Source organism: Gymnogyps californianus, chromosome 6 (assembly GCF_018139145.2).
Source record: "Gymnogyps californianus isolate 813 chromosome 6, ASM1813914v2, whole genome shotgun sequence".
NCBI lineage: Eukaryota > Metazoa > Chordata > Aves > Accipitriformes > Cathartidae > Gymnogyps > Gymnogyps californianus.
This window is the reverse complement of record NC_059476.1, coordinates 16,866,524-16,888,536: the sequence shown is the minus strand read 5'-3', so window position 1 is coordinate 16,888,536 and position 22,013 is coordinate 16,866,524. Positions and strand designations below refer to the sequence as shown.

The 22,013-nt window shown below is 56.5% G+C and overlaps 2 protein-coding genes across 4 annotated transcripts in view; one reads left to right on the top strand and one right to left on the bottom strand.

Moving 5' to 3' along the window:
* DNMBP (dynamin binding protein) overlaps positions 1–2,420 on the top strand; it is a 29,417-nt gene extending 26,997 nt beyond the window's left edge. For all 3 annotated transcript variants that reach the window (XM_050899352.1, XM_050899353.1, XM_050899351.1), the window contains 3 exons: positions 62–260; positions 358–812; positions 1,172–2,420. In XM_050899352.1, the coding sequence (XP_050755309.1) occupies positions 62–260; positions 358–812; positions 1,172–1,357 (840 nt within the window). In that variant the 3' untranslated portion in view covers positions 1,358–2,420. The remainder of the gene's footprint in view (positions 1–61; positions 261–357; positions 813–1,171) is intronic.
* A 1,268-nt stretch (positions 2,421–3,688) lies between these two features.
* On the bottom strand, positions 3,689–21,893 carry ABCC2 (ATP binding cassette subfamily C member 2). Its single transcript, XM_050898663.1, has 32 exons — positions 21,852–21,893; positions 21,105–21,278; positions 20,493–20,618; positions 19,275–19,409; positions 18,735–18,857; positions 18,334–18,389; positions 17,853–18,084; positions 17,068–17,249; positions 15,703–15,880; positions 14,964–15,218; positions 14,412–14,477; positions 13,758–13,895; positions 13,267–13,413; positions 12,878–12,966; positions 12,725–12,787; positions 12,402–12,528; positions 12,050–12,226; positions 11,779–11,946; positions 11,291–11,477; positions 10,292–10,424; positions 9,759–9,864; positions 9,277–9,496; positions 8,649–8,803; positions 7,520–7,675; positions 7,218–7,417; positions 6,451–6,577; positions 5,939–6,040; positions 5,700–5,843; positions 5,267–5,425; positions 4,832–4,998; positions 4,268–4,462; positions 3,689–3,823 (listed from the first exon to the last, which is right to left on the bottom strand). Exons 1-32 carry the CDS (start codon positions 21,891–21,893, stop codon positions 3,694–3,696), a joined length of 4,659 nt encoding a protein of 1,552 aa, XP_050754620.1. The 3' UTR covers positions 3,689–3,693.
* Between the last annotated feature and the right edge of the window lie 120 nt (positions 21,894–22,013).

Sequence of the window (22,013 nt, the reverse complement as noted above, 5' to 3'; positions counted from 1 at the left end):
CCATGTGTCAGGGCTTGCAGAGCCCGGGACAACCACTCATGCCTGCCTTGTTCCTCTGCAGCCTAGCTACCTCCTGCAGTCGGATGACATCCGAGCTGCCCTCCTGGCCCGCTATCCCCCGGACAGTCTCTTCCAGGCAGACCGCAATTTCAATGCTGCCCAAGACCTGGATGTCTCACTGCTGGAAGGAGACATCGTGGGTGTCATCAAGAAGAAGGACCCCATGGGCAGCCAGAATCGCTGGCTCATAGACAACGGGGGTAGGTGGCTGCTCCCTGCCCTTGGCGCCTGCTGTAAGTCCCCTCCTCTGGTCCCCCTGCGCCCCAGTCTGAGCTCCCTTCCTCTCCCTCTCTGCAGTGACCAAGGGCTTTGTGTACAGCTCCTTTCTGAAGCCCTACAACCCGCGCCGCAGCCAGTCGGACGTCTCTGTGGGCAGCCACTCTTCCAACGAGTCAGAGCACAGCAGCTCCTCTCCCCAAAGCAACACTACACTGACCTTCAGCCCCAGCGGGGCGGCCGTCACCTTCACTCAGAAACCCCTGCAGGACTCAGCCTCCCCGGCAGACCCGTACCAGTCCCTGCAGCCCCCTTCGGAGATGGACTCCCCGTCTCTACCCCAGCTTAGCTCTGGTGACAGGACAGCCCCGCTGGAGGCTGGTACAGTGACATCTCAGCGTCGCTACAGCCGCCCGGAGCTGGGCTGCAGCCCTGGCTCTCGTAACGGGCACCCTGCCAAAGCGCATCTCAGGTCTGCACCCTCGGTGGAGGACAGAGACTCCGGGCTGGAGAGCAGCGAGTCAGAGGGCAACCAGGTGAGCCCTCGGCCTCCTCAGGGGGGCTGGGGATGCCGAGGGCTGACCCCCTCCCTTGAGTTGGGGCTGAATCATCCTCCTCCCTGGCAGTGACCAGGGAGAGGTGGGAGGTGGAGGCTGCTTGGTCCCAAAGGGCTGAGGTGGAGGATGAGACCTTTTCTCCCAGCAGCAGAGGCGCGGAGGCAGAGAACTAGGCTGCAAATGGGGGTGGGCAGGTGGGGCAGCTCTGGCAGAGGCCAGGGTGGGGCTGGGGCTGTCACTGTTTGGGGAGAGGAGCAAAAGCCCACACATCCTATACAATGTGACAGCAAGGCTGTGTGGCATGACCATCCAGCTGACGCTCTCCCTCTGTCTGGCAGGTCTATTACGCTCTCTACACCTTCAAAGGCCGAAACACCAACGAGCTGAGTGTGTCAGCTAACCAGAGACTCAGGATCCTGCAGTTTGAGGACATCACGGGCAATCGGGAGTGGTGGCTGGCCGAGGCGCATGGGAAGCAGGGCTATGTGCCCTCCAGTTACATCCGGAAGACAGAGTACACGTGAGGCGGCGGGCAGGAGCCTGCACCCCGTGCCTTGTTCCTGCTAGAACTGCCAGGGGCCTTGGGGAGGCTGGCCAGCCCTGCAGCCCCCACTGCTCGCCCTGAGGCTGTGTCCCTCGCAGCCGTGCAGTGCTCCTGGACCCCACCATGCTGGCTGCCACCTCCCCTTCTGGGGAGGAAGAAGGGTGGGCTGGCAGGGCAGGCAGGAGCAGGCAGCTTGTGTGAGGGCAGGGGCGAGTTCACCTGTGCTGTTTGAGCCTCCTGTGTCCAGCTGGGAGCAGGGGAGCAAAGCTTGGACCATGGCCCAGGAGGGTAAGGCTTGACCAAGGCTGAGGAGCTGTTGTGGGTTTAAATTGTGGAAGGCTAATGCTGAGTTTCTGGAGTCTGTCTTTAGCCAAGTAGTGTTAAAAGCAACCCAGGCCCTGTGAATGTCCTCCCTGTGCCTTCTCAGCAGGAGCCTGGTCTCGCCTGTCTGTGCAGGACCTAAGGGTGGGACATCTACACACTGCCTGGGGAAGCAGCACTGAGGTTCACTGGGAGTAGTTGAGCTCCAGGGCTGGGATGGGCCCGGCCTCTGAAAGCCCCCACAGCAGAGCCCCCAGTGGGTGCTTCATCCCCCTGCTTGGTTTCCCAGGGGCTCCGGCCTCTCCAAGCTCTGCTGCTAGCACCAGCCATCGGGTTCTCGTCTTCCAGGTGAGCTGGAGGTCCAGAACGCCATCTTCCCTTGTCAGCACAGTATCTCCAGTGCCCAAGATCTGTCTTTGCACTGACATGCCCACCTGGCTGCTCTGGGCTGGGGCAGGGTAGAAGGCAAAGCACAGGCTGTCCTCCAGCCTGATTTTTTGGGGGCTCTGACTAGGATTGCCTCACCTGTGCTTTCCTGCTGAGCACTGGAGATGGTGCTGACGTTCTGCAAGGGCAAGGCCCTCTCCGGGAGGGATGTGGTGCCCTTTTCCGGGGTGGCGTGTCTTACCCGCTGCTGCCATGCCCTGAAGGAGGGAAGCTCCCTTCTCTTGGGGCAACATTTGTATCCCCTGTACTGCTGCTCTGTAAATAAAGATTTGCCCTTGTGTATAGGAAGTGCCTGCGCAAGTCTCAGGGGAGCTGGGAGGAGTGCCTGGCCGGTGCTGGGCTGGGGGACAAAGCCCACAGCCTTCATGCAGACCCTGCAGGGCCAGGAAGAACACGTACCTTTCGGTGGGGTCCAGCATGCTTCTGCCTTGGTGTTTGTGCTAGCTGCAACTCAGGCACTAGGAAACCCTCCAGGAAAGTTCTTCATTAAGATGAAGTGATTGTACTGCCCTTTCCCCCCTGCTGTGTGTTACATGACTCAAGTGGGGCTGCGGGTGGCTTGTGTCCCTCCTGCCACCAGCTGGGGTGAAGGAGTTTGCCCTGCTGTAAGTGGGTAGACAGCGTGCCCATGGGCACAGGCTCCCCGCATGCCAGCAGCAGATGTCAGTGCTACAGCTCCTGGCTTTCATGCCCAAGAACAAAGAAGGGTCAAGAGTTTGTCAACAGTAACCACCATATTTTGTGTGTGTGCATGTCAGCGTAGCATGCACGCATGCCTGCACCTCTCCAGCTTGTCTCCGCCACAATCAGGTTTGTAGTCTGGAGCCACAGCCCAAAATCTGCCCCACTAGTGGTTATGATAGCCCCAGGGCCTGCCTCATTTATTTGCACTACAATCAAAGGGAGCTGTAGCCATAGGGCAGGCAGGCAGGCCCTGGCTTCTCCACCTCCACTGCCAGAGTGTAGCGTTCATGCCTGAGTATAGCTGTGCCACTCGATTTGGAATCCCTGCCCATGTGTGTGTGCACAACCTGTGTTCCCAGCTTCCCCCAAACACTAACCAGGTTTAAAGCTAAACCGAGGCTTATTTAGCATGCCTTGAAGTCAGACTTTTAGTTGGAATACTAGAAACAGTTACAAAAAGTAAATAAATGATAACATTTACTCTTAGATTAAACTGTAAATTTCATTCCATATGCTAAAGCACCTCAGCTAGGTTCCCCTGGCATGGTGAAGTACAAAAACTAAGACCCCTAAGGGGGTCGTGGTCTCGGTGCCTGGCAGACAACTTTTCCCCTCTATACTGGAATAAATTACGCAGCCCCAGACCCTCGTGTGCACAGCAGGCAGGGTATGGTAGCAAGGTTAACAGCTCATTCAAGTCCAGATCCTCTGTCCCTGACACCCAGAGAAGCCACCCTCTCTGCTTCCCAGCTGCAGAGAGACAAATTCCTGGGCAGCCTGGCTGCAGGGAGAAGCCGGTGCCTGCTTGGTGAGTGCCAGTGGGAGGGAGCTGCCCACGCACACCCACACACTGCTCCGTTCCACCTACAGCATGGTGGTTTCTATATTCGTGATGCCGGCGTCCTTTGCCATCGCGGAGAAGATGCCCTGCTTCTTGAGCAGCTCCTCAGGGCTGTCGTATTCCACAATCCTCCCAGCCTGCAGCACCATCACCCTGGCAGCAGGGAATGAGAAGGCCTGAGCTTCTGGGATCCGAGCTGGTAGTGCTGCTGGCGCCAGCCCTGCAGCCCCACCGACCCTTGCTCCTCCTACAGCCACGTTATGTGGTTCACCTCCTCTCAGCACAGACGTGAGGGCACAGCTCTCCTCCCTGCACTGGCAGTGACACACATAAGGCGTCAATAACGAGTCTATGGCCTGTTGCTGAAAAGAAGGACCCCCAAAAATGTTTCTCCCCACAAAGGCATAATGACTGCATGGCCGTCCTTCCCATCCCTCTATCCTTCTCTCCTAGAACCTCTGTATATTGCTGTCCTGGACACTACATCCACCCCTGCCCCTCTGGCTGCATCCTTGCTTCTGCTGCTGGTCACCTCTCGCCCCATCCTAGCAGTCCAGATCCCCATTCCCCTCGCCTCATGGTACTGTCTCACGGTACCTGTTGCTGTCCATGATGGTGTGGAGGCGGTGGGCAATAGTAAGGACAGTGCAGTCAGCAAACTCGCTCTGGATCGTTGTCTGGATTAAATGATCAGTTTCCAGATCTACGGCTGCTGTTGCTTCGTCCAGGATGAGGATCTTGGCTTTGCGGAGAAGGGCTCGGGCCAGGCACACCAGCTGCCTCTGCCCAACACTGGGATGAGATGGGGAACATGAGTTACTAGGCAGACACCAGCAGGGCTTCTGCAAGCCTACTGCCACACACTGCCCTGACCCCAACACCGTGCCTGCCTAGCCCTCCCTGGCCTTCCCCCAGCTGATCGTCTGCCACCCTGAGCACCACGTCCCTCAGCATCTTGCTCTCTGGGCCACCACGGAAGGGTTGGCTCACGCTGGCTCCCCAACAGCCCTGACTCCTGGACCATTTTCTCCCACCTTCACTCCCAGAAGCTTCTGTGCGCTCATCCCTGGACAGCCACTTGCTGGAGGCTGCTGTTCCAGGCTGGTCCCTGGGACCAAGGGAAGGGAGGGGAGCTGGGCATGCCTCCGCTCCTCTGCTCACCTCAGGTTCTCCCCTCCCTCGCTCACAAGATGCAGCAGCCCCTCGGGAAGGTCTTGCACATATGTCTTCAGGTGGGCCAGCTCGAGGGCCTTCCAGACCTCCTCGTCTGTATACTGGTCAAAGGGGTCCAGGTTCATCCGCAGGGTGCCAGTAAAGAGCACGGGGTCCTGTCAGGGACGGCACCGTGTTCAGCCACACCACGGCCATTCAGCAGGGCTGAATGTAGCTGCTGTACTCGCTTCAGGCCCCCGAGTTTGGCCACAGCCTGCCCGCCCTGCTGCCTGCAGCTGGGCAGGGGAGGTGCCGATGGCATGCTCGCAGGCCCTTGGACTCTCCGCAGCACCCAGGGATGCACTAAGGGCAATGCGTCGCCCAGGGAGCAGAGCCTGGGGAGGATGTGCTGCAGTGGGACACGGAAAGGTGGGGTCAGCTCACCTGGGGGATGATGGTGAGGTTCTGGCGCAGGTCGTGGAGGCCGATCGTCGCTATATCCACCTCATCAATGATGATCGTCCCTCCAGCGGCCTCCAGCACCCGGAAGAGGCAGTTGGTGAGGGAGGATTTTCCAGCCCCAGTCCGGCCCACAACCCCAACCTGTGGAAGCAGCTATTTAGACCAGCTGACAGGGTTGAAGAAAACAGGGCAGATACTCTCTGTCTTGGTCTGGTGGGCCTTCCTGCCCTGCATCTGCAATCACCATCTCCCAGACTGTCTCCTTTGGTCCCTGCCCTGCAGCTCAAGTCCCCAGAAGCCACGTCCTGTCACCATCCATCCCCGACCCACAGACCAAAGCTAAGAGGACAGAAACAACTTTAACACCATGTCACTACAGAAAGGGTGTAGTGAGGGCAGACGCAGAGGTCCTCACCTTCTCGGTGCTCCCAATATTGCAGGTGATCCCCTGAAGAACCAGGTCCAGTTCAGGTCGGTAACGAACTTTGTAGTCAACGAACTGGATCTCGCCTTTGCTGGGCCAGCCACGGGGTGGACGCTTTTCTGTCACCCACGGAGCCTGGGGCCACAGCAGCGTTAGGGGGGTTGCACCCTGCGATGCTGGCTAGCACCAAGCTGTGCAGCAGGTGTTTGCCTGGACCCTGGTTTCCTCACCTCATTCTTCACCTTCGTGTACTCGTGTACTCGCTCCACAGCCACAATGTTTGTCTCCAGCTCCGAAGACGTCCGCACCAGCCAGTTTAGTGTCTGGGTCACCTGCGTGGCAGAGCCAGAGGATGCAGAGCTCAGTGGAACCCAGGAACAACCACCTCCCACCTCAGCTCAGGGACTCAGCCTGGACATGAGCATCCCTGGCCTGGCCCCTAACTCTCCACTCCCCAGCCACAGCCCTCTCTCCTCAGCCCTTCAAAAGCTTTGCTGCAGCATCTCTGATCCACAGCGGGAATGTGCTCCTCCCCACAGCAGCAAGCATCCCCCTCACACTGGGATGTGTGCTCCCCTGGGTCCATACCAGCTCCCCAGGTGATGGGACACCCCAGCTAATCCCCTCTCCATGGATCAGAGCTGGATGCAAGACAGCATCCTGCAGCCAGCCCAGAGCCATCAGGGTGATGCTCCCAGAAGCAGCCCTCCCCTGGAATAAGAAAAAGCTTTCATTGACTCACGTTGAGGGCAGAGGAGACAGAAAGACCCACGATGCCGCCCTCCAAAGTGCCCTTTGAAATCACAGCTAGAAGCGCAGAGAAGAAGACCACCAGACTCCCAACGAACTCCAGACGGATGGCCAGCCACCTGCACCGGCAGAGCGTGGCTGAGGGGCGGTGGGAGAGGCATCTGCCTGCACCCAACACAGGGCCCACCAGTGAGACCAGCACCCCACCAGCATCCCTGCGCACCCAGCCCTGAGCCCAGTGCTGTACACATGGTACCTGCACCTATGCAGCGTGTGATTTGTATCCAATTCTGCAAGCAGGTTCATTTTATCTGTCAGCCCCTGTGTCTCACATGTAACCTCCTGTGCTGGTAATGCCATGTATCAGAGGAGCCCCAACTGTACAACCCTCACACACCCAAAGTATCTACCCAGTAACACATCAACACCAGATACTGCCCCCATCGCACTCCCACTTGGCCTGGAGCATCGGCCTCTTCCCAGAACCCACCAAGAGCATCTCAGCCCTTGACAGCGCAGCTCACCCTGCCCAGGCTCTGGACAGTTCTAGGGGGCCACACTCTGGCTTTCAAAATCACCCTAAAATGTCTCCTTCCCACAGATGGTGTTCCTATCCCAAGCTCCCCCAGTTCCTACGCAGACCCTCAGTCCTGAGCTCAAGAGGGAGGACTGCAGCATCTCAGGGACCTCCCTCAGGACCCAGAAGCCCCGGGGCAGAGGTGCAGCAGGCTGTGCTGTGGCATAAGGAGTAAAACTCACCTATTTGAGACTATCCAGGAGTAAACACTTTTCTGATTGATGTCCATGGTGCTCTCATTTTGCTGCAGAAACCGTTCTTGGTGTCCATAGGCCCGGATCACAGAAAGGCCTGACACTGTCTCACCAAAGTGGGAGTAGATGGGAGACCTAGTTACAGAGTCTAGACGCCGTAGCTGGCGTGACGTGGAGACATAGAAGCGCTGAAATGAGGGACACAGCTTGGTTACCAACACAAAGCCCGGCAGTAACAAAGATACTTCTCTAAGCAGGGCAGAAGCTTCTCTCAAGCCCTGGTTACTCACCAGCACAAAATAGTAGAAGATGCTCAAGGGAATGATAATGAGAGCGAAGAATGGGGTGGCCAGGGAGATCATGAGCAATGTGCTAATTATGGCCATGAAACAGGAGAGCCAGCTGCGGAAGGACATGGGAATGGTCTCATCTATCGTGAAGATGTCCTGGAACATACAGAGAAGCAGTCAGTGACCCCAGGGAGAGGGAGAAGCCCAAAGGCCCCACACGTACAGGGTTCCTACACACTTATGTGGTAACACAGTGCCAGACACTTGCAAAAATATTGGATGACAATGAATTGGTGTTAGGGTCACAACCCCATTTAGGGCCACAGCTCTTACTTGGGAACGGCTGATTTAACAGAGAAGCTTTCTATAATATTCTCCTGTAGCATGGACCAGCTTTGGGAACTGCATCTTCGTCTGGACCCAGGATGCAGGGGCAGGAATCGAGGGAGAAAGAGGGACAGGGCTGACTCCAGGTCCATGCAGGTGCACCCAGGCCTCCAGCTGGTCATCATCCCTCTCCTAGCTGGGCACCACATTCTCCCTCATCTCAGAGTAAACCCAGCAGACCCACAGGCTTGATCTCAAGAGAGATTTTTATTCCCAAAAATCAACAGATGTCACCAAAGGAAGAAGTGGACTTGCTGCACACTTGAAACTACCTGTCTGTATTCTCCCTCCTTTCTCGTTTTCTCTTTGTTTTATGAGCCTCATTTACATAGCAAAGACTGTATATTTTGCTGAGAGTCCATAAGCAGAAGGACAACTCATTATAGGACATGAGCTCTAGGCTCCTGCCTCTCTTGGTAATCTACTCTGGACCCTCTTCAGTTTCTCCACATCCCTCTTGACCAGGTGGCCCCAAAACAGGACACAGTATCCAGGTGTGGCCTCCCTAGCACCGAGCAGAGGAGATAATAGCTTCCTGTGATCTGCTGGCCACTCTCCTCCTAGTATAGCCCAGTATTGCCTCACAGTCAGCCTCACATGCACCATGCCCTTCTGGTCCCTTCCAGGCCCTGATCAGGGCTCACCTCTGCAGTGCTGAGCAGCAACAGGGTTATGCCACCACCCGACGCTCTCCAGACCTGCTGGAACAAACACCTTCTCCATGTTGGGGCTGTTCTCTTACCTTGGCAAACCTATTCACAATGCGGCCAGTTGGGGTCGTGTCAAAAAAGCTCATGGGCACACGCAGGATGTTGCTGAGCAGTTGCTGATGCATAACCCGGGAGGCCCGCATGGTGCCATGAGCAGACAGGATGGTTGCAAAGAGCAAGAAGAGAGCTGCAAGAAGAGCACAGGGCGGTCATCACCAGCTCATGGTGACACTGGCCACAAGCACCCTTTGGCTCAGGGACTCATCAAGCAGCTCCAAGCCAGCAGCTCCACAGAGAGCCACTGTGATAGTCCTGCATCCCACCTTCTCGGGAGGCCCCAGTAACTGCGTCCCACCACAGAGGAAGAACATTAACCCTTTTGGAAAGCCTTGGGCCCTGGCACTATCTCCAGACTGGTTAAGGACAGTGATCTTCAACCTAAGGGGGCAACACAGACTTCTTGGGGCAATTTATGCTGGTTTCAGACTGCTATCTATCCCCAGTTGAGCCAGGAGCAGGAGGGAAGGCAGCAGCAGGCAGATGGACACAGTGCTGGGCCGCCTGCTCCTTGCTGCACTGCTGGCTGCAAGCCTTGCAAGCCATATCCCTTCTGGACCACACAGCTGAAGTAAGCAGGATCCGTTGTGCTCCCACACTCACCTTGTGACACCCCCAGCGCCCCAAAGACACCGATGCGCAGGTCTCGCTGCTCCACGGGATAGGTCTGGTTCAGGTAGCGCTGCGCATCGTCAGTCCAGGCGCTGAGCCACAGGTTGGTCCCCACGAAGGCAACATACTGTCCAATGTAGCCCATGGCAACCCAGAAAGAATACCACAAGCCAACAGCACGCAGGTACCGCAGGTACATGGAGAACTTCACCTGTGGACCAGTTCAGCCCATCACCACTGCCCAGCAAACCGCGACCAACGACACCCAGCACAGCCTTGGGACTCTCACCTTCCTGCCCACAGTGCTCCCCTCCACCACCTTGCCCACCAGCCCCAAGCAGCTCTGTCTCCTTCAGTGCCTCTTGGCTGCAATGGGGTCACAGCCAGCCAGCACCAGCTTCTCTGAGCCACAGTCAGGGTCTTGTAGCACTGAGCCAGAGCCACACAGTGCCCGCTCCATCCAGCCTCCTCACCTTGCCCGTTTCCACAGCTTCTTTCTCAATCAGTTGCTGGCCCTTCAGCTTCTTGGGGGGCTCCTCCTGGGCCTTCTTCCAGGAATTGGTGCTGCTTTTACTAAGGCTGCAGGAAGGTGATGGGCACCGTTAGTCACAGGGTGCTGGATGGGTCCTACTCACCTGGGGGTCCATCCCCATGCTGCATTGGGACTCCAGTGCTGGAGCCCTCTGGGAAATAATGTCGTAACTGGGGCAGCTTTGAATGAACCTTGTGGAAGCCCTAGGCATTTGCAGCCATGAAATCATAGCCCTTATCCCCGAAAGCAGAACCAGCCAGCAGCACGAGTTTCAGGGAAGACCGCAGAGTAAGGCTGTGACATACTAATGTGAGTAAAGGCAAGATCAGATGCTCCTGACCCAGTCCAGCTGGTGGTAGGAGCAGGTAGGGAGGCTCCCAGCAGGAACCCCCCCGGGAAGCCCCCAGACCCCTGTCTCTGGGGGAGCAATGTAGGGGGCAGGGGAGAGAGCCAAGAGCTCAGGTCGAGTCCCACCTGCGACTGAACTCTCTCTGATGGATGCTGGCCTCTCGCTTCAGGGTCATGGTCACCACATCATCAGGGCCCTCCTCCACGCAAGGCTCAATGTCTTCATCACCCTGCTTTTCATCCCCAGCTAAAGCAACAGCTACAAGCACAGGGATGAGGGAAGGCAGGGTCAGGCACTGAGGAAAGAGCCGATCCCATGCACCACACCTCTGCTGCACTCGGCTCCACCACGCACCCCAGGCCCAGGCTGTGTCCTACCACCACACATCACACCTTCTCCAACCCTGCTGCAAGCCTAGTACAGCAGGAGGAGGAAGAAATCCGTTGTGCTGGAGGGAGAACTGACAGAGGTCATAGGGCTAAAGGCCTGCGTGGAGCCAGTCCCTGCCGCTGACTTATCCCAGTACCACCGGTGGGACCTCAAGCAGAGATTTCTGCTAGTTTAGTAGGTGCAAGATCTGGTAGGTCATGTCACTCCAGTTCAGGAGCATCTCTTTGAGCAGGTGGAGATGGGTCCTGTGGGGATGAACTGGGAACAGCCGGGCTCCAGCTGGACAACTGGGCTGAGCCCAGGCAGGGTGAGTACCTGACCTGAGACCACTCCTCCCCATAGCACTGGGGGACATGATAAAGATGAAATGTTATCCAACAACATGTGTAGAATAAACCAAAGGATCTTTCTCACCCCAGCATCACTAAGGTATGGAGCCTGTTGCCACATAATATTATGGGACCCATAAACATAAATGAACTAAAAAGGGAGTAAAAAAATTAGACAGGTCCTTTGCTGGCTGTTCAACACAATGCCTGGGTGCAAATCTTAGGCAGAAAGTGCTTGTGCTGCTGCTGATTGCCAGAAGCTGGGAAGGATTCACAGTGGCCACCACTGGTGCCTGGGCTGGATAGAGCCAGGTCAGACTGACGGATCAGGTCTTGGGGTTTTCATATCCCCAGGACACATGCACAGCCCCTCTAACTGGCGCAGCCCCGTTGTGTTCCCAGTACCTGTGGTATTTTTCTCTGAAGCATCGTGCTCCTGGCTGCCGTACAAGTTCAGGAACTGGGCAAAGGCCCCCCTGTTTGCAAGCAGGGTGCTGTAGGAGCCGTGCTCAGACACTGCTCCTGCCACCAGCACCACGATGTTATCGACCTGGGGCAGGAAACTGATGCTGTGCGTGACCAAGATCCGTGTCTGCAACAAAGTGGTTGCAGGGTAGTGAGCATCAGAGCACCCCTTGCCCCCCAGCCATGGGCCTGCAGGCTCTCCATGCCCCACTTGGGGACCTCTCTGCTTATCACTGCCTGGCTATGGGGACACGGAGCACCTCTCTGGGGACCCATGAGGCCTCTCCTGCCTGCTGCAGCCCCACGTGAAAGCCACAGGACCCCTCTCTGTCCCAAGCAAGTAACCTCAGCCTTCCCTGGACGGTCAACACCGTGCCAGTGCCATTCCTGCCTGGCCAGGTGGTGGGGAGGAGGGCAGGGGTGCTCACCTTCTTTTGCAGCAGCCCTTTTGGCCCCAGCACATGCTCGAAGAGGTACTTGCCGACGTGAGCATCCACGGCAGACAGGGGGTCGTCCAGGACGTAGATGTCTGCGTTGCTGTACACTGCCCGGGCCAGGCTGACTCGCTGCTTCTGGCCCCCGCTCAGGTTAATGCCCTGGAAGGGAAGGGACCTCTCTGGGCCCTGGGCTGGCACAGGGCAACAGCTCTGTCCTCTGCTGCAGGTGCTATGGGAAACCCATAGCGCTCAGGGCTGATACCTTCTCTCCAATCTCTGTCTGGTCACCCGCAGGCAGCAGTTCCAGGTCTGGAAGGAGGGCGCAGGCCTCAACGACCTGCTGATACCTGGCTTCGTCCAGTTCTGACCCAAAAAGGATGTTGTCTTTCAGTGTGGCGTTCTGGATCCAGGCCTGCTGGGGGACGTAGGCCAGGGAGCCCTGGAAAGAGAGACACAGGAAAAGCTACCTCGTCAGAGCATTAGCCTGAGCACTGCCACCTCCTGCAGCCTGTCCTTGCCCCGAGCCACCACCCCAGGACAAGTCCTGCCCTGCTGCCTCCCCACTGAGCTCCCAAGCAGCCCCACAGCCCCCCGTGCCAGCTGGCTCCTCTCACCTGGATGTTGATGTGTCCCTTGATATTCTCCATCTCCCCGAGCATGGCTGACACCAGTGAAGACTTGCCTGAGCCCACAGCCCCCACCACAGCCACCAGGCTCCCAGGTGCAATGTCCAGGGTGACACTGCAAAGACATGAGGGCTGAGGAAGCAGCACTGCCAGGTCACTCGCCAGCTCCTGCATGGGACCAGCACAGAGCAGTGTCTCTGGGGCACTCGCTTCTAGCAGCACTGTGAGAGGTGACCGCCGTCCCCAACTAACAACATAGAAAGACTCCCTCTCCCCATCCATCTGCCCCCAACATGGCGCAGAGCACTCACTCTCTTATCGCAGCGTTGCCGTCCTGCTCCCAGGCAAAGGTGGCCTCCGAGAAACGCACAGCGCTGCCTGTCAGCAGAAAGCTGTCCCTCAGGGCTGGGAAAGCCCAGGGTTGGGCCAGCCCATGACCCACAGGGAGTAACCTGGAGGTTCACCTGCCTGCAATGGGGTTGTGGTGGATAGCTGAGGTGTCCAGGTCTTCTCCGCCCAGGTAGCGCTCCAGCCTCGCAGTCGACACATTGGTCTGCCACGGCAGAAAGAGGATGGCATGTGGGCATGAGACGCAGCTGGGTGGGCTGGCAGGAGCCCCGTAAGCAGAGCACCCCATACACACAGCCCCCACCCAAGGACCAGCCCCAAGCTCTGAGCCCCAAGCCTGTGTCACATATGTGAGTCCTGTCCGACCCCACTGCCAGCAGAGTCCTGTGCACAGACACCTGGGTGTCCAAGGCCCAGGTCCATCACACACCTGATCCCCATGTGCTGGTTTGGGCAGAGGTATCTTAAGATCCCCCTGCACCCCCTGCCTTATGTGAGGGCTGACCTGCACCAGGGAAGAGAGGAGCAAGGGCAGCATGGCCATGGGGAAGCGCAGCACGTTGAAAAGGGAGATGGCAGTAAAGGCCTTCTGTGCATCCAGGATGTTGTTCTCATCCACCAGCACGTAGACGGCAAAGCTGGCCAAGGAGACCTAGGACAGATAGCAGAAAAAGCCACCATCAGTGTGGTTGTGTGCAGCCCAGACCCTCATGCTCCCCTAAGGCCTCAGCAGTGCCTTCTTGCTGGGGACCTGCTCCCCTCCTGCTTCCCTTCTCCTTTGGGCACCATCTCACCACTCTGATGGGACCCCTTTCCACCACAGCTCTCCTGCCAGCAGCCAGGACCATATTGTGCATCCCCGGCATCTGTCAGCCAGCCCCTTCCTCACTGCAGGAGCACTCCAGCTGAGGTTCCCAATCTTTCCCATCCCCTTGGACACAGCCCAGCCCCAGCTCTGAGGAAGGTGCAGCCCTCCCCAGGCCTGTTGGCACTCACCAGGAAGGGGGCACACGTGAACACGAAGACAGAGATTGACTGCAGGTAACTGAAGTTCACCAAGTCCTTGAGCTCACGTGCCCGGATCTCATTGACTCGCTTCTCAAATGAGGGCTCCCAGGCAAAAAGCTTCAGGATCTGTGGGATGAGCAGGGTGAGTGAGTGCTGGCCTCACGGGAATGCCCACCTCCACACTCAGCTCGCTGGTGGCCAGCACCTCCATCACCAGCTCCTGGCTTGCTCAGAAGCCTGCTTGGCCACTGCATTTCCCCTCTCCTGTCCTGCCCCATGGCTTATAGCACTTCCCCACACCATTCCCACTCCCTCATCCTTGGCTTACAGGTCACTGCCAGCCCCTCTGCCACCATGACAGCCTGCTCACCACCACAGCCATCCAGGAAACCCCCAGAAAACCCCCTCTTGGCTCCCAAGTCTTGGTCCAGGTACCCAGAGCTCCTGCCCAGATAACATGTCAAAAAGTGAGGAAGCCAAGGGAATTGCAGAGACTGAGGCTTGGCTACCCCAGACACAGGGGCTCCAAACCAGACTATAACACTGGTGCTGCAGGGTTATACAGATGTGCTGACTCCAGGCACAGTGCACCAAGAAGAGGGGTGCAGCAGCTCCCTGGGGGGTCTCCACTCCACTGCTCACCTTGATTCCACTGAGGATTTCATTCATTATTTTCATGCGTTCATCCTTGTTCTTCATGTTCCTCACCTACCAACAGAAGAGCCAGAGGTCACCTAAACCAGACAGCAGCCCACCCTTGGAAATACATCTGGGCTGCCATAGGGAAGGGAAGGGTGGGCTCCAGAGCCCAGAGAAGCCATCCCACAAAGCTGGACCTTGGCTCCCTGCAGCTCTGGACAACCTGGGAAAAAACAGCATCCTGTTGTCAGGTAGAAACTAAAGCTTTATTTTATGGTTGGTAATATCTCGCTTTCAGTCCTCAAGGCTGCACCCAGCCCTGTTAAAGTTCAGCTGTGATGGCAGAACAGGTCTCACCTGCCTCCTGCTCGTCTCAGCTGATCACCCCCTGGCTCAGGCTAGAGATATCCCCAGCCCAAGTCAGATGAACTTCCCAGGCTGGGAAAGATCCACAGCATAACAGGGAAGGGTAGGGGAGTATGGAAAATGAGTGAGGGGAGCAACAGTGGGCCTCAGGAGTCGGAGGCCGGGGAGGATCTTACACCCACCACTGACCTGGATAGTTTTGGCCTTGGCGACCAGGAACCCATTTATGGGGATGAGCAGCACCATGACTGCAATGCCAGCCAGGACAGAGGGGCCCAGCTCTCCCCAGAGGAAGACAATGGACAGGATAATTTGCAAGGGGGATGACCACAGATGGTGAATGAAGTTGGCCACGTCCATGAACCTCTGGGCATCAGCTGACATCAGATTCACAGTCTCTCCCACTGTGGACTCCTTGCGGGTGGCACTGGACATGGTGAGTGCCTGGAGAGACAAAGCATAGTCACCACAAGCCAGTCTGGGAGCAGCCTGGCTGCCAGCAGCATGGCACAGAGCCGGGAATTAGCAGGCCAGGCTGAAACTGCTTCTGGGTTTGCTCCTGGTGCCTCTCTGCTGGCCACAGATGCTGTCATCACTGCCTGCGCACCAGGAGCCACTGGATGCTGGGGGCAAAGAAACACATCCCCGTGCAGGAATCCCAGTGGCAGCTGCCCTAGGTGTTGCACTGCTCCGAAGAGAAAACTCCCTCGGCCCCTGGTAGCTGTCAAACACATGGCTGCAGCACCCAGGTCCCAGGCAGAACTAGCACCCAGTGTCCCCAGCACTGAGTGGGTGTCCCAAAAGCCAGGCTGGGAAATAAAAGGCATACACCCCAGTCGCCCCAGGGTGATGGGGCAGGCAATGGATGCTGGTATCCCCAGCCTAGCTTGGAGGAAGCCAACAGGGGCGATGACAGGGCTATACCAACCTTCTTGTAGATGGCAGCGATGAGACTGGCACGCACGTTTATGCCAAGCTGGAAGCACAGGCTGAAGTATTGCTGCAGGCAGAGGGACTGGATCAGCGCTGTCAAGAAGAGCAGGATGGCATACAGATAGCCTTGCCAGGCAAAGGACTCCTCATCCAACACAAAGGCGATCAGCAGCCTGGAGGGTAAAGAAGCCCATGAGACCCCCCACCCTACTGAGACAGACCTGAGCAGGATGCTCCAAACCAATGCAGGGAGAGCATCCTCATGAGAGCAGTGACAGAGACCCTGTCCCAGACAGCTGGCTCGATGGTCAGCAAGCTGGGGACCCCTGTTCTGCTGGGTGTCCCCGTTCTGCCAGGGACACTGCATTTCACATACAGCAGTGGGTCACTAATGTCAGATCATCCACAGAAACTGTGCGGCTCTGCAAAACAAACCGGGCAGGTCCTCTTGGGCTGAGCTGGAAGGACTCATGAAGGGCCCTAAAGAAGAGCCAGGACTGTCTCCAGGGAGGGAGCAGGACTTCATAACAAAGGATGTAGGGAGCAGAGAGCAAGACATCACCCATAAGAGCTGGCAGCCAGCTCAGGTGAGTTCTTCATTAAACTGTAACCCAACACATTCTCATATCTTTGGTGAGGGCACAAAAAGTCCCCAGGGTGTGGGGCTGGGAGAGGTACTGTCCTGGTTTCAGCTGGGATAAAGTTAATTTTCTTCTTAGTAGCTGGTACAGTGCTGTGTTTTGGATTTAGTGTGAGAATACTGTTGATAACACGCTGATGTTTTAGTTGTTGCTAAGTAGCGCTTATCTTAAGTCCAGGATTTTTCAGTTTCCCATGCTCTGCCAGCAAGCAGGTGTACAAGAAGCTGGGAGGGAGCAGAGCCAGGGCAGCTGACCCGAACTAGCCAAAGGGGTATTCCATACCATGGAACGTCATGCTCAATATATAAATTGGGGGCAGTTGGCCGGGAGGGGTGGATCGCTGCTCAGTCAGCAGGTGGTGAGCAACTGCATTGTGCACCACTTGTCTTTTCTTGGGTGTTATTTCTTTTTCTTTGTTATATTCCTTTTCATTACTATTATTATATTATTATTATTAGTTAGTAGTGTATTTTATTTTAGTTTAGTTAGTAAACTGTTCTTATCTCAACCCATGAGTTTTCCTTTTTTTTCCTCCTCCCCACCCCACTGGGAGGGGGGAGGGTGAGCAGCTGCGTGGTGCTTAGTTGCTGGCTGGGGTTAAACCACAACAGATACACATATGGAGATGGTGGGGTTGGATGCAGTGCACATAGGGTGGTGGTGGGGCTTGGTGCAAAGCCAGGTCAGGGCATGGACAAGGACAGAGAGAAAGGACTCACTTCAGCAGCTGAGGGCTGACAAACACCAGTCCATCATGCACTAGCTTGAAAGCCACCGATAGCAGGAGGTTCTGCCAGAAGGTCTTGCACAGGGTTTTCACCAACCAACCCCTGGGGAAATCCTTGCGAGGGCCAGAGTCCCCTTTGTCTCCCTTCTTCTTCCTCTTCGGCTGCTTCTCCTCCTAAAGGCAAGCCCACACAGAAGTAGAGGAGCTGGTTGTGCAGGCTTCCTGCACCTGGAAGGATGCTTCCAGGGCAGCGCCACAGACCCCAGATCAGGTATCCTAAATGAAGCCTTAGCTTTGCCTCCAGTCATGTTCCCTCTCGCTGATCTCTGCTCATGTCATACAACCCCAGTACCAACACCTCTCTTGTGCACCAAAGACAATTGTTGCAAATCCCAGACCAGCCTGAACTTCTCAGGCCAAAAATCAGGCACTCCAGGAAGAATCTGAGGCCAGGGGTGATCACAGAGCGATGTTCACTCTGACCTCGTTGCTGGGAGGTATCTGGGGTAGGGAAGGGCAGAGATAAGGGAGCTGCTTGTACTGCAGACTTGAGGGTGGTTCCTGTCCTTCTGTAGGGCAGAACAATGGAGACTTTTTTGGTCTCTTAAAACATGGGGATCTGCCGAGGACAGGAAGACCCTGTCATGGGTTCCCCCATCCCTGCCCATGGCCCTGCAGAATCAAAGACGGGAAAACCCAGCAAAGGGGACCCTGCTCCCCAAGGCTGGACCTGGATCTCTAAGTCCCATGCAAGGCCAAGAGTAGGAAGGTATTTACCAGCACCAGGATGTCTTGGCTCTGGGCCTTGCTCATGTTGTTCCCATGGTCTGGGTCACCTTCCCGGCGTCTTTTCTTGCGTTTCCGTTTCTCCAGTTCTGCTTGGGCCTTCCTCACCGCAGTCTTCATGTTCTTCTCCAAAACAGCGTAAATAGCCTGTGTCTTGTCTTTACCTTTCAATTCCCAGATATCCTCTATCTCCAAGGGCTTGCGATAGCCCTTGAAAACCATGCTGTGGGGCAGAGAAATCTCCCCTCAGCAAGTGTCCCGCACTACACCTGTTGGAGAGTCCTTGCTGCAAATGCAGAGCCTTCACACCCAGCCTGGCCCTGAGTTCAGGCTGCACAGACTGCACCAAATGTGGTGCCTCTCAAGACTAACTCCAAGCAGCCTGTGCTGCAGGCTCCCCCAAACAGGGCTGGGCCAGCCCTAAAGCACCCCTGCATTTCGCCAGCCCAACCTCCCATGGAGCCGTGCTCACCTGGTGTACCATTCAAAGGTGATGGAGCTCAGGAAGGAGGCTGTCACCTCTGGGTTCTAGGGCACAAAGCAAAGTGGGTACCAAGAGATCATTGATGCTGAGGGGTGGTGTTGACAAGAGTTGGCTCAGCACTCCCAGCCATTAAGGAACCCCAGAGGTTTCAAACTGTGCCAGCTCCAGCCCCAGGAACCCCATTTCACAGCCAGAAGCAGCCCCCGCTTCGACACATGTGCAGACGTCCCAGGCTGCAGGCTCCAGCTCTCGCTGTGCCCCTTCCTGAAGCCCCCAGGTCTTCCCTCCCACAGGGGCCAGGAGGAGTCTCCGCATGGAGCCCACCCTGCCCTGCACAACGCCAGCCGGGATGTGGTACCCCCGAGCCCACTCCCGCACAGACCCTGCACCTTCTTCATGGTTTCCTTTGTTTCTGGGGCGACATCTGAGAAGCCTGAGACAAGGAAGAGCAGCAGCTGGAGCCCGTAGGAGATGAAGAAAAGGACAAACTCTGGCACGTCGGAGATTGGTGCCTGCAGGAATGGAGAGCCTGGGGTGACTGTTGGGGCTTGTCTCAAGGCCACCTGGCACTCAGAGACAAGATCTATCCCCAGGACAGTGAACAAAGCTGGGCCCAACAGGGCAGTGCAAAACTGGCTCTGGGTCCTCGCTCGGCTTCCCTTCGCCACCCCTCCCTGCTTCTCCCTGACCTCCTCCCATAAGTCCTTAAGCGGATAAATTGGTCCTGGAGAGCTAATTCATCCCAAAGAGACAGGATGAATTCAAACAGCAATTCCTTCTCAGGTCTCTTCTGGTTCCCCAAGCTCCCTAGGGCAGCTGGGACCTCAGTGATACCACTGAGAGCTTGTCAAGAGATGAAGTCTGAAGGGACTTTCTTTGGGGACAGAACAAGACCATGGGGAAGCACAGAGTTTCCTGCCAAACCCAACCTGCAGGGCTCTCCGGAGGAGCGACTGGAACGGCAATATCCCACAGAGCAGGGACAGTGTCCAGAAGCAGAAAAGTATCCCCGAGTCTCTGCACAAGCAGAAGCGTCGCGCATCATGGATCAGCAGGACCAGGAGCTGGGGGAAGGAAAATCAGTCAGAGGTTCAGGTAGGGCTGCAGGACTAGGTCTGGGCTCTAAACGTGCCTTTGGAGCATGTGTCCTGGGATGCCAGCACACGTGATCTGCTGGGATTCACTGCCTTGAAGACACTGAGCTCCCAGTGCCTGAGGTCGCTGCCAACCCTACATAAGCTTCGGAGTTAATTGCACAGGGCAAAGGTTCATTTCAGGAAGACATAAGATCAGGCTCCTCATAGGAAAAGCAAGGTCTGAAGACACCCTGACATTACAGCAGGGCACTATTTCTCTCTTCAGCTGTTCTTACCCCAGATTCTCAGATACGCCCAGCTGTGAGGAGTCATACTCTGTCTCAGGCATATTGCCTCCAGACCTGGAATTAAAGCCAGATCAGAAACCCAGCAGCGCAGCCTCTCTGGGCAGTGCCCTTGGCTTACTATCTCACATGAACTCTGCACATGAAACTAAATGACATGACAAAATACAAAGGATAGCAAATTGGGGTGTTACGTCTGCTTTAAAGCTCCTGAGCATTATGGCTTTGTTAAGACTGTTAGAATATCCCAAGTCTCATACAAGATATCTGCAACTTCCATGCACGTAGTCCATCAAGCTAATAGCCCCTATGTCCTCAGCTTTCTCCTCTGCCTGGGTATCCCGTGGCACTTCTCGACTCTCCGCACAAAACTGAGCCGCAATCCATGGGAAGCTGTGAGACATCAGAGCGGCAAGCCATGGTCTGATGTTAACGCTGTGCAATCAGTCCTGTGAAACCCATACTGCTGCTACTAAGGATTCTGCCAGAAAGCTCAGCTATGCTCACAGGCATAGTATCTATCCCAGTTTTAAGGATAAAAGGAGGCAGCACCATACAACCAGACACTTGCCCTCAACCTATCACCCTTGTGCACCACCCACACATGTTCGGGGCTAGTTCCTACCCATCTTCCAGGCTACTCTTTCCCCATGGACATGGCTTCCCACTGATCTCTGTGCTAGGGAAGTTTTCTGCTGCTTGGCCCCGCGGTCTCACACCCTGTCTCTTTGGTGACACACAGCACATTTACCGGCTGGTCCCTTACCCAGGTGGCGATGTACAGGCTGGGGTTTGTGTACCGGACAGCTGGCAGGAGGTCCTGCTCTGTGTCCTTTACAAATGCCAGGGCCAACTCCGCCACTGCTGTCAGCATCAGCAAGGTAGCCAGCACCTGCGGGGAGAGGGGAGCAGCCATGAGGGGAGACCCAGCCCATCATGGGCACTGGGAACCGCTGGGAGACAACACAGTTGGGCATAAAAGCACTGTTTCCTGTACACCATTACACCCTTTCCAACCCAAACCTGGCCTGGGAGAGCTTTCTAGGACCCTGTGAAGCTGCAGCACTTCCACAGGAGCACTGCCGTCATTTTAAGCTTGGAGGATAACAGCCCACAAGATGAGAGGTCCCAGTACACACCGCTGCCCTCCCTCCCAGTGCATCCCAGCCCTGTCATCCCCTCTGTCCCAGATATGCCTCATCCTGGGCCTCCCTTTACGTTTCTGTCCCAGATGGTGCCCTAGCCCATTGCTCCTTCTCTCCTACACTTCTCATCTCTCTATTCCGCACCTGACTCCAGCCAGGAGGCTTTCCACTCACCATCCCTCCATCCCAGGCTGCTCGCGCCTGCCCTCTGTGCCCCCTCAGCCCCATTCTACCTGTTTGATGATGTAGAGTTTGGTCACAGATGATTTCTGGGCTTTGGATTTGCACATGGGCAGGAGCTGCCATGGACCCAAAATCCAGAAGAAGCCAAGGGGGACCCAGACCAGCACAGTCTGCTGGAAGCACACGGGCAGGTCGGCATCCGGACGAGCGAGGTAGGAGGCATTCTGGGGGCAGCAAGGACAGACAGCCAAGTCACTTGGGATGGCTTGACCCTCACCTGGGTCGTGGCACAAAAGCCAACACTCCTATAGCTCCTGCCCACCTTGCTCCACCCCATCGCACCCTCCTCCTCAACACCCACCTTCCTGGCTGAGCATTTCAGGACTCAGCCAAGGTCCCAGGTGATGTCCCCCTACCCATCTATCTGCCTGAACCTGGGAGGGTCTCCCCACAACAACCCCTTGCTGGAGCCAAGCCAGCTGCAGCAGCTGGACCCAAATCATTCCCCGAGAGGTCCGTGCAGGGTGCCCTGTGTTCCCAGCTGGGCTGCGGGGCTAAAACAGGACAGGGCTCACTCAGGGAACTGTCATTTGCATCGTTGTCTCATGGATACCACGCAGGCAGTGCACAGCACTCAGTGCCATGGCAGTCCTGGATAAATACCAGAACCTCTGCTGACGGCTGGCAGTTGGGTCCCACTGGCTGAACAAGCTGTGAGCCTTGGGATCTACTGCTCTCCCCTTCCACTTGAGCGTCCTACCCCAAGAACGGGCGATGGGGGTGATGCAGCCACTCACCCAAAAGACGGAGCCGCAGAAATCCTCCAGGGCTGCCGACATGGCTCAGGGGAAAAGAGACGGCGGCTCCTTCCCCTCACTCTGCCTGGCTGTGAGAGTCCTGGGTGGATGCTTGGGACAAAAGTCCCCACACACCCTCAAGTGGTGTTGGGCCAAAATCCC